This window comes from Ylistrum balloti, unplaced genomic scaffold (genome assembly GCF_031769215.1).
Source record: "Ylistrum balloti isolate Yb309-2 unplaced genomic scaffold, AGI_CSIRO_Ybal_v1 Utg370198, whole genome shotgun sequence".
Lineage (NCBI taxonomy): Eukaryota > Metazoa > Mollusca > Bivalvia > Pectinida > Pectinidae > Ylistrum > Ylistrum balloti.
Window position 1 is genome coordinate 95,997 of NW_026782174.1, and position 12,648 is coordinate 108,644.

At 36.6% G+C, this 12,648-nt stretch overlaps 1 protein-coding gene across 1 annotated transcript in view; it reads right to left on the reverse strand.

The window, feature by feature from the left end:
* LOC132551440 (uncharacterized) overlaps positions 1-12,648 on the reverse strand; it is a 47,037-nt gene that overhangs the window by 14,929 nt on the left and 19,460 nt on the right. The window contains exons 14-21 of the mRNA XM_060215578.1: positions 11,069-12,327; positions 10,707-10,798; positions 9,587-9,743; positions 7,908-7,995; positions 7,419-7,637; positions 6,650-7,033; positions 1,751-1,969; positions 402-766 (exon numbers count right to left, since the gene is read on the reverse strand). Of these exons, the coding sequence (XP_060071561.1) occupies positions 402-766; positions 1,751-1,969; positions 6,650-7,033; positions 7,419-7,637; positions 7,908-7,995; positions 9,587-9,743; positions 10,707-10,798; positions 11,069-12,327 (2,783 nt within the window). The remainder of the gene's footprint in view (positions 1-401; positions 767-1,750; positions 1,970-6,649; positions 7,034-7,418; positions 7,638-7,907; positions 7,996-9,586; positions 9,744-10,706; positions 10,799-11,068; positions 12,328-12,648) is intronic.

Sequence of the window (12,648 nt, forward strand, 5' to 3'; positions counted from 1 at the left end):
CACAATAATATTTGAGTGTAAAACTGACAACACAAAAAGCAGTTAAGTAAGATTACCATTAAAATAAGTTTGGTAACAATATATATTTACATTTTCAACTTATTGAATATGACTAATAAATGTCTTTCAATGTCTTTTCAAGTTATTTCTTACCAACAAATGGAAAACTTGACAGGAAGAATTACAATTGATCATTGCATTTCTGAAATCTCCGAGTCAATCCTGAACTTGAACAATTAGTTCTATTTATTAATACAGCATGGTCTAATCTTATTTCCATAATCAATTAATTTTCCATTTTTTTGGATGATTGTCCCATCAGCAATGTAAATACATTAAAAATTAAAGAAGATTTTATCTCAGTGATGAGAACCATAACAAGTATCATGATGGAAACAAACCTGAAGAGCAAATGTGTTTTATAAAAGAGGTTGCAATTTCAGCCATGTGCTTTGTGTAGATCTTTGCAAGGGGAGGCAGTTTTTCATCGTACAGACAAGACTGAAGGAGGATAGCTGCCTCACAGATCAACGTGGTAGAATTAGAACCAATCACTTTCATTGACCGATGCACCCTGTGACCAAATCCAACCACACAGTCAGCAAGGTCGTGGTATATGTCATTGTCATCAACGTCCATACTGATATCACATACGCTCTCCATGGAAAACTTTAGTTCCCCCATCACAAAGTCAAGAGGTGCTCTTTGTACTGACAAACAGGAGGCAGTGTGTTTCGCAACACAATCAAATGTTAAGTTCTTGTTCCTATTAAAAACAAAATAGTAAATAGGTGAGTAAGAATTGGCAGGCTGAAGAAAGGATGATCTTACACTGGGGTAAAGGATGAAGAAAAATGATTGGGAAATTCAGGCAACGGTACCAAGACAGATTGACATTCTACAGGTTAGTAAGGAAACTGTGATTGGGAAAGGCCAGGGTACCAATAAGATTGACCTTCTATGGGTAAGCAAGGAAAACAAGGATTGGGAAAGGCCAGGGTACCATGAAGATTGACCTTCTATGGGTAAGCAAGGAAACTGTGATTGGGAAAGGCCAGGGTACCAAGAAGATTGACCATCTTTGGGTTAGCAAGGAAACTGTGATTGGGAAAGGCCAGGGTACCAAGAAGATTGACATTCTATGGGTTAGCAAGGAAAACAAGGATTGGGAAAGGCCAGGGTACCAAGAAGATTGACCTTCTATGGGTAAGCAAGGAAACATGGATTGGGAAAGGCCAGGGTACCAAGAAGATTGACCTTCTATGGGTAAGCAAGGAAACTGTGATTGGGAAAGGTCATAGTACCAAGAAGATTGACCTTCTATGGGTAAGCAAGGAAAACAAGGATTGGGAAAGGCCAGGGTACCAAGAAGATTGACCTTCTATGGGTAAGCAAGGAAACTGTGATTGGGAAAGGTCATAGTACCAAGAAGATTTACCTTCTATGGGTAAGCAAGGAAACCATTATTAGGAAAGAAGACATGGGAAAGGGAAACATCCTTATAACAAAGTGAAGAGACTGAAATTATTGTCAAAGACAAAGAAAGATAATTCATCATATCAACACTAGAAAAGTGATATTATCTAACAGTGTCAGAATAAACTTTATACCTAAATTTCACAGAAGTGGAAATAGTGATATATAACGACTCAAATAAGCATAGTTATAAGAATAGAATATGAAAAGATTGAAGGCAATGAGAATTTACCCCTTTATCTACTGGTATATGTAAACAGTTTTGTGTACTTACGCGCACATAACAGTTGCTGAAGACATTTTCCCTAAAGTTGTCAGGCACTGCATTGCTTGATCAATATCACATTTGTCAGGGGTATCCATGGTGATGCGTTGACAATGACCTCTGACCCAGGAAGTTTTATACATCACTTGATCCCAGATATCAGTATATTTGTCTGCAGAGCAGGTCTCCACATTTTCCTTAACACAATTCATCCACATGTCTTTTAACCTACAGGAAGGAAACTCAAATTTAAACTATTTGATTTCTTTTACACATTAAAAATATACTGAAAAGATAAAGAAACGAAGGGTAATATTTATTCCGATATTTTGAAAACGCGTTCTCCAAATAAAGTGAAACTTTGTGGATTGAGTGATTAGGTCATATTACACCTTGTCATGTATCGAAAATTTTGTCATGGTACAGTGCGCAGCTCTGGTAAATGGAGGAAGGAAAAAACAAGAATCTCGTGCACCGTGTTGTTCTGGTCTCATGCAGCGTTGGTCAAGTCACTCTTCGTTAGTCTTTATACAGACCAACTGCTTCCCTAAAATTAATTGAGAATTTGATGCGTTTTCAGAATGGCACGACTCACAGAAGTTCAGAGGGGTCAGGCCATCCAGATGCTGATGCAAGGACAGCTGCAAAATCAGGTTGCTAGGCACTTTAGTGTTAATGTTTCCACCATAGAACGTCTTGTAAGACGTCTTCGGGAAACTGGGCGATTGGCCGATCAACCTAGGTCAGGACGTCCGCGCGTAACGTCACGACGTCAGGATCGCTATATCGTCGTCTCTCATGTGCGTAATCGGCGCCTTACTGCCGTTGAGAGTGCACTTAATGTTCGTGGAAATCATGGGCGTCCTTTAAGTTCAAAAACTATAAGGAATCGATTACGAGAAGTTGGTGTAAGAGCACGTCGCCCCTACGTAGGTCCACACCTTACTCCTGCTCGACGTCAGCGTCGTATGGCCTGGGTCGCTGCACATGCTCCACGACAGTTTCCACTGAGGCAGTGGAGACAAGTTTTCTTCACGGACAAGTCTCGATTCTGTCTTTATCGATCTGCCGTCAACGTGTCTACCGACGTCGTCGTGAACGTTTTACTGACGCTTGTGTTGTAGAGAGGGATAGGTTTGGGGGCGGTTCAGTAATGGTGTGGGGAGGAATCTCACACGGGTTAAAATCACAATTGGTTGTTATTGATGGCAATTTAACAGCAGCTAAGTATAGAGATGAGATCCTCCGACCCCATGTTATCCCTTTCTTACAGCAGCATAATCTAACCCTCCAGCAGAATAATGCTAGGCCCCACATAGCAAGGATTTGCCTAGTCTTTCTGGCCATCAACAACATTCAACCACTGGATTGGCCGCCATATAGCCCTGATTTGTCCCCAATCGAGCATCTTTGGGACCAGTTGGATAGACATGTTCGAAAGCGCCAGCCATCCCCTGCTACTTGAGAGCAGTTGACCAGAGCTCTGATTGAAGAGTGGGACAACATCCCCATAAGACGGATTAACGTTCTCATGAACTCTATGACCAGAAGAATAAGGGCCGTGACCATAGCAAACGGCGGACACACAAGATATTGATGACTCAGTTCAATTTCAATTTCAAAATCCTATGGGTCCATTCAATTTAATCATTAGTACCTCTATACCAATTGTCAGATGCAAAATACAGACTTTGGAAATTTTTAAGTTTTAATTTATCTGTAAGTATACAAAATTTCGTTTTAAATGAAGCCCGATATCATACTTAATTTCTGGTTTAAAGTTCACCCTGCGTTTCTTTATCCTTTTAGTATACAGTCTTAAGGAAGAGCACCTGTAATAATATTTCACTGTGAATTTGGTTAAAATCTACCCAGGCATTAAGAAGTAGACTTTTGAAGCAATATATTTTCTAATTTCCCCTTTTGGGGCTCCACCTGCATGTCCTTAGGGCGGTCAAATCAAATTTTTGAATTTAATCATTATTTGTCAAGCCCTGTTACTTATTGTAGATTTCGAGAAAGCCTTTGATTCTGTTTCATGGAAATTTATTGATGAAGTTCTACTTTTTTTTTTATTTCGGACCTAGCAGAAGAAAATGGATAATGACTTTATGCAACAATTCTAAATCTGCAATTAATCAAGGCGGTAATTTATCTCCTTTTTTCAACTTGAAACAAGGCTGTCGACAAGGTGACCCTATCTCTGCTTATTTACTCATATTATGCATTGAAATTTTGGCACAGACTTAGAAATAATAGAAAAATAAAAGGGATATCAATAGATAGAGAACCAATTTTATTATCTTCAGTATGCAAATGATACCACAGTAATTTTTGATGGTACAGAAATATCAGTAAAAGAAACAATGAATGAGTTAGGTTTTTTTTGCAAAGCTATCAGGATTAAGAATAAACTTATCAAAAACTCAAGTTATATGGATAGGAAACAAAAAATATAGTAATGAAACTTTCTTTCCTGAATGAAAACTACAATGGGGAAATACCAAATTCTCAGTTTTAGGAATAGATTTTGTGAAAATTAAAAGTGTACTTAAAATGTGGAGTAGAAGACTACTTACTCCTATTGGAAGACTAACAGTAATTAAGACTTTGGTCATCTCATAACTAAATTATCTTTTTATCTCACTTCCAAATCCTGATGAAACCTTCATCAAGACTCTTAATACAGAATTATACCATTTCCTATGGAATAGTAAAGTTGATAAGGTTAAATGAGACATCATTATAAAGGAATATTTAGATGGAGGGTTAACAATGATAAATATTATTTCCTTTATAAACTCACATAAATATGAGGATTCGTAGATTACATCTCGGAAAAGGCAAGTGGAGAAATATTCTTTATGCTAAATTAAATGGTAATATACTTGATAATTGTGGAAGTGGTTTCATTGATGACAATATGAAGAGAACTAACAATTTATTACGGAAAGACGTACTAAAATCATGATTGAAAGTAATTCAGTCTAGCATTATTAACAACTATGAATATTTTTTGAAGTCACCATTATGGTTCAATAATGACATAGAAATAGCATGTAAAACTATTTTCTACAAACGATTGGTATCAAAAAGGGGTGAGGATTATTAATGATATAATTGGTGATAATGGTAAGTGTCTTTCCTATGAAGAATTCAAGCATAAATATGACATTAGGTGCAACTTTCTAAAATATCATGGCATAGCATCATTAATAACAAAAGCACTACACAAACATCAACAAAATAATAAACATGTATCAATAAAATACCCATATATTCCATTAAGTTTAGAAGTTATTCTAAAAAGCAAGAAGGGAGCTAGAGACATATATAATGTATTATGTAAAAATAATGTCATACCAACTGGTAAATTTGAACCATTATAAGAATTAATCTTGGACTGACCTTTAAATGAGCTATTATAGAGTTGAGCTGACCTTTGAGTATTGCATGGACCTTTAAATATTGCATCATATTGTTACATAAACCCTGTGGTCAATATACCCTTATATCTCAAACGTCAACACCTGTGTCTATATGAAATACATGATAGAAATACATGTCGGTCAGGTAGAGTAGAGTTTAATACCGGTCACGTAGAGTTTAATACCAGTCATGTAGAGTTTAATACCGTTAAGTAATTCTTCTGGTCAATTGTCTTTATATGTTCAGATATTGAATGATATAGGGCCGATATATAAATTCGACTTTGAGCTTGGTGATTCTCAGTCGATACTTGGGGTTGTCTACTCAACAGTATACACCCTACACTACATTAATAAAACAACATCAACACCCTACAACGCTTTGGATTTTCAGTGCCTGAAAACATTAAAAACTACAAATTTTCATCGACAACAACAAGAAACGACGCAATATTATAAAATGAAATGGATTAAATACAATATCAATGATGACACATGGAAACAAATTTATATCCTTCCTTACAAAGTTACTAAAAATACTAAATTTCAATGGCTTCAATATAAAATTAATCACCACATTTTGATTACCAATTCAATGTTATCTAAAATAAGATTAACTGATAATTCTGTTCATTATGTAAAACAGACAGAGAAACAATTGAACACATCTTGTGGGATTGTCAAGAAGTGAGAAGATTGCTACATAACTTGAGAGATTGTCTCAGATTTTTCATACTAACTTTGTATTAGATAAGAAATCTTTCATCTTTGGATTTTTAAGCAATGATAAAGCAAAGGCTACAGTCGATAATGTGATAAGTTTAAGCATTAAATATTATATATATAAAACAAAATGTCTTAAAAACAGCCTATTTATATTAGCACTTATTAATGAAATTAGGGAAACATATAAAGTACAAAAGTGCATATCAGAAAATCAACAAGAAGCTGAGAAATTTGAAACCCTTTGGAGAGAATAGTCAGCTTTATTAGAGTCTTTCTTTTTTTTTCTTTTTTTTTTTCAAAAGCTGCTTACTTAATAATAATAACAGAAATATTTATGTCCCTTCTGTAAAGAACAACCAATAAAATTGATAAGTATCATGTTTCTTACAGCATTGTACTTTGTTACATTGTTTGTCTTATGTCTTGGCTCTCTGTTTATTATCTCTTGTCTGGTCACTGTCCATTTGTCTGTCCTGTTTGTATGTTTGTCTTGTTTGTTTACCCAGCTTTGTTGTTTATGTAAGTAGTTTTATTGGTTTGTCTGTCAATTTATATTAGGTTTACCAGAATATTACTTTATTATAATATAGCTAAATGTGTCAGTATGTTGAATGAGAGGCCTCCTGCATGATGGCGTTCAGCTGTTTGGGGACTGATCACAGATAAATTGACAGTGCGGTATACTGTAATAATGTAAAGAAAGTGTATAGACATATCAATCAACTGAGGTTGTGATATTTCATAATGTACATACCTACAGACTCGATCAAATCCATACATCAATGCCATTATGACTTCTTTTCGTGCCATGTCATTATCAAAACACTCAATAGCTGCTTTAGGATCACAGATTATTTCCCTTGAGCTGGAAGATTCTTCACTGGAAGTTCCAGCTTCAGAACTGGCATTAGCTGTAATTTCCCCTGAAGTAGGAGATTCCACACTGGAAGGTCCAGATTCAGCACTTGTTACATTATCTCTAGTTGAGGTGTCATTCATTTTTGGGATTAAATGACAGGTGTCTCCAATGACAGACCAAGCTAGATTTAGAGACAGGAAAGAGGCTTGGAAGTCCGTGAAAGAGCAGGACTGTTCCATAGTGGCCAAGGATGTACCCTGTATAGTATCCATCAGGTGTCTGGAAAAATTGAAAATTCATTAATTCATGAAATTCTCCTTTGTTGAACAACTATAAAATAGATGTAAATAATAAAAGTTACCTTAGCCTTAATTAATGTTAATACCATGTATTTAAATTTTCTGTAGTATGTCCCAATCATATACAGCTGTGAAGCTTTACAAGAAAGAAAGATGTTATAGATGATATATCCTGGACAAAATGAATAAACACAACCACAAATTGGCAACTAGATGCAATTTTTTCTACCACCATTCTTCAGAAGAAAAAAATCAATTACCACTTGAATTTGCATTCACAAATGTTTCCCTCCTCTCTATCAGTAAGAAGGGCTTTTTATAATTTTCAATAGATCTGAGGGTAAATGGTACTTATGTTAGCTTACAAACAGACAGTTTCATCTGTGTGGAAGTTGTTTTGTATGGAGATGCCAAGAGCCAGACTTCCACACAGGCCACAGTGACAGTGAAGCTGACGCATGCGACATTTGGTCAGCAGGGCACTGGACTCAAGGTGAGGCACTTGTTCTTTGATTGACATGTACTGACTAGAAATACATTTTATCGTGTTCTTCTTCATACACTCCAGACTGGTTTCAACCTCACTGTAGAGAAAATATGGAGAAAATATCAAGAGAGCATATAAACTGAATGACCATAAGCAAAAGAAAGACAGATACTGGAAATGGTGAATAAATAAAAGGACAGAATGGCAAAGTGTTGACTTAAAAGATGCACATTTTCACTTCAATGGGGTTAAAATTCCTTTCAGAAAAAATTAGTTATCAAAAATAATTTCTGATATGCACGAAGGATAAAGCAGAAAAAATATTGTGATGCTTTATTTGGTATCTTCTCAAATAAAATTTATTTACCTGCATGACAGTTCTTCTGTATGTGCCACAGCTTTCACTAAGGAGAAAGCACACTTCACAGCGGATACACCAACACATTTTCGAGATTCTGGAGAGATAAAATTATATCATACCTTCTGATCCCTTTCTGTACTTTTGACCATCAGATGTCTCATGCTACCATACAACAATATGAGATATAACTTCAATCTGGTGGTACCTATTTTAATATCTTGTATACATGAATTAAAAATGTGTTTCAAGAATATTCACTTTTTCATAAATACATAAAACAACTTTAAAGTTTGAAAATATCCTGAATTCATCTAGTCCCAATCCATAAAAATGTCTCGTTGAGGTTCTCAAGATATTGGTTGGTTAGTTAGTTTCCAATCTTTTTGACTATGTCTATCTCTAAGCATTTTCTTACGGACGAACGTCAGTGTTCCAATAACATGTGGGGGTTACCTGCATCCCCCTCATGGGGTGGAGCCATCTGTCAGCATGCAGGACAAATTGAGCAGTTTTAGAAGACAACTCCTTCACCTAATGGTGCCTTATCTAGTCAGTGGCATAGATGCCATTCCCTAGTGACCAAACCAAACAGAGTACACTGTAATGGCATCTGCATTCTGACCTGAGGTAGGGTTTAAAAGTTTTATTTGGACCCACCACAGTTATCTAAGGTCAATAGAGTTGTCAGATATTCAAGTAACTTCTTTAGAACCAGCCACACATACACCATACAAGACCAAGATCCAACCTCATCTCTCACCTGATCACAAACATTACTTCTACTCAAATCTCAGGATAAAACAGATTGTCTTAGTATGTTTGATAGAATAAATTTCTCTCCATTCCTTCTCGACATACAACCTGTTAGCATTAAAACATTATTCCTTCATAACACATAGCCTATAACAACCAACCATTCCATCCGCGTGGTGATTCTCACTCTTCCAAAACTTGGTCTATCCTATCTAACCATGTCCTATCATAACATTTCCCATTTCAATATAACTTATCTTGCCTAAGTCTCCTCAAGGTATGACAGATTCATTTTATACCAAGATGATCACTTGTAAGAAGATCTGAATTGACTAAATTATATAGGCTGTTACATCAAAAAGCCAATCCTGCATTTCTTGGATGTTTCTCAATTTTTAAGCAGAAAATTTTATGTGCTTATCAAGGTGTAAATTTAGGGGCCAAACGGGGAATAATTGAAGAAATCTGCCCTCAACAAAAGACCACAGTATTTCATATCTCTTTGTTTTGCCCTATATTATGCACAAACCCTGATCTAGCTACCCACTATAACTGGTCAACAGTTCCTCGTAGATATCATTCAGCCTATCAGAAATACTTGTCTTTGACCTTTTAAATAGAGGTCATGAGGTGCAGCAAAACATACTTCTCTTAATAACAGAAACAAAATTTTCAAAAAAATATGAGGAAGTCAATCAGAATGGAGGTCGGGAGTTGGGACAATAATAGGTTGACATGGTTCCTAAGCTGTTACAGTGCATGTCACAATACCTACGAATTACATTTATGTGTAAAAATTTGTGCCCCTAAAACATCTGTAGCCATTCAGATGTCAAGTCCCAGAGAGGAACAAAATGTTATTTTCAGAGACATATGTTTTGCTCCTCAGAAATATTACTCTGGTCTACAAAAGTCAGTCAGCCCTAGCTTACCGGTGATGACACTGTCCCATGGTTGATTACACAGATTGTCATGACAACAATAGGAACACTTCTTGCTGTTTCCAGTACACTGTGTCCGACAAGAGCTGGGGTTGACACATCCCTTAGTGATGACTTTGGCACCAAAGTCGACGACTGTTTCACAAGCCTGATATAACAAATAATGATGAAAATGAAACAGCATTTCATTTTAACAGATGAAAGGTTACAGTAGGTTATAAATCTTTGGGAAAGTTTCCTTATATTATGGCCATGCAGTTAAGCATGCCACCAAACAGATTGTAATTAGCATTGCAAATGGATTCTACACCTTTAATTAATTGAAATTCTCTTTAATTGAAATTTATCAACATATTCCAATGAAAAACAGATCACCAGCATTTTTCCTACTAACTGTACCTTGATATTGCTTATAAAGGAATAAAATTAATGAATTCTGGTGAAGCAGCATTTCTTACAGAAATGGAACAAACAAATGCATATAAGAATAAGCTTAAAATATATATATAATATTTCCATACACATCCCCACATATCACAGAAGTTTCTCGAACTATCTCCTCAAGAAATCCCCTCACCTGACATCTGTACCTATAAATCCCTACACCTGACATCTGTACCTATAAATCCCTGCACATCTGTACCTATAAATCCCTATACCTGACATCTGTACCTATATATCCCTACACCTGACATCTGTACCTATAAATCCCTACATCTGACATCTGTACCTATAAATCCCTACATCTGAACCTATAAATCCCTACATCTGACATCTGTACCTATAAATCCCTACATCTGACATCTGTACCTATAAATCCCTTCACCTGACATCTGTACCTATTAATCCCTACACCTGACATCTGTACCTACAAATCCCTATACCTGACATCTGTACCTATAAATCCCTACACCTGACATCTGTACCTATAAATCCCTTCACCTGAGATATTCTAAATGAAATCTTGACACTTGAAATCAATACCTAGGATTATGTCCTAAAAGAAATTTCAACACCTGACACTCGTGCCTAGGATGATCTTCTAAAAGAAATCTGACATCAGTACCTAGGATTATATCCTTAAAGAAATCTCGACACCTGACATTGGTACCTGTTTATTGGCAGCACATGTTTCTACAGATCTAGTGTTGCATGCATCATTGGAATCTTCTTTGTTACAACTAAAACACTGTAGTTTTGATGCTGAAAAAGAAAATAAAAACCTTTTCTATTACAAATAAATCTAACAAGTTAATCACAATATACTTTTACATGTAAATAAATGTAAAAAATCTGAAAATTGATTAACTTCAACATATTCCGGAAAGCATGTAACTGTAAAGCAAAGTGTATATTTCTTGAACAAGGGTTGGTGAAATATGAGGTGACAATACAAGTTAAATGATCATTGTCTGTTTTAGCCTGATTTACGCCAACATGTATACTTAAACATGCATATTACTTCACACTTACCTGCACATTTGTACTGGATAGATGCATATACTCCAGTCAAAGCTTGTCTGAGCACTCTCTGCCTGTCTTCTGGAAGGATAAGCATGGCTTTCTGGGCGCACTCCCAGCTCATACTGGCCTTTTTACACATCCAAGCTAAGCGACTCATACAGACCTTGGTTTCACCACTTCCTGAAGATTGTCCACTTGTAGATTGGGATTCCCAACTTGTGGATGCACTTCCTGAAGATTCCTCACTTGTAGACGCACTTCCTGAAGATTGTCCACTGGCAGATTGGGATTCCCCACTTGTGGATGCACTTCCTGAAGATTGTCCACTGGCAGATTGGGATTCCCCACTTGTGGATGCACTTCCTGAAGATTGTCCACTGGCAGATTGGGATTCCCCACTTGTGGATGCATTTCCTGAAGATTCCCCACTTGTGGATGCACTTCCTGAAGATTGTCCACTGGCAGATTGGGATTCCCCACTTGTGGATGCACTTCCTGAAGATTGTCCACTGGCAGATTGGGATTCCCCATTTGTGGATGCACTTCTTGAAGATTGTCCACTGGCAGATTGGGATTCCCCACTTGTGGATGTACTTTCTGAAGCTTGTGCACTTAAAGATTCATGACTTGAAGAACTTCGAGCAGAACTTTTGTCTGGTTCCTCACAGCTATACTCAGACTTGCTACCACTTTCACCTGATGAAGTACCTCCTATATAACACATGTCTAAATCTATTGACCAGGCTTCATCCAACACAAAATCACTGCCAAGCTGATCATCACAGAGTATCTCGTCCTCTTCTGCTGTCTCCTGTTGACTGCCTGCAGAAACATCCCACTTGGAACTGGAACCTGAGTTACTTCTTGAAGCAGACCCTGAGTCAGCTTGTGAGCCAGATTCTGAGTCCATTCCAGAGCTACCAGCTGAGGTTTCTGTACTTGTACCACCATCACTGCTGGAATTTGATTGGCTTTCCTCACCAGCATCTGATTGGCTTTCATTACTGACATTTGATTGGTTACTTTGACTTGCACTATTTGATTGGCTGCCCATACTGCTGCTATCTGTTGATTTGGTTGGTTGATTATGCTGGAGTATTTGCAGTGAAGCTGATTTAAAAGCTGTGATACAATGCATGGCTACCTTCTCACACTGTGATGTTGTCATCATTACAACATAATCCAGCTTGGCATAAATTTTCTTCCGCTCATCGTGAGAGCAATGCTTGGCTCTCTTCTTCACACATCGTTTAGTACTGTCAATCATGCTATAATAAATAAGGCTGACTGATTTCTAGATATACTACAATAACAAAACAATTTCAACATCACAGAATGCATAGTTAGTACATGTCTGTCAATCATCAATACCATTGCTCATATGCAAATTAACATTGTTGTTTGACAAATTTCTGTAAGCAGGTGTGATATCTATAACTAAGAAACAAAAATTAAACTGAGGTATTCTTATACAATACATTGAGTTTTTTTTCCAATAATCCCACCTGAGTTTGTAAACATAGCAATGACACATGACTGGACGATGATTTTCTATAAATAGTATCAGTCAGTCTAAACACCATCCCTTT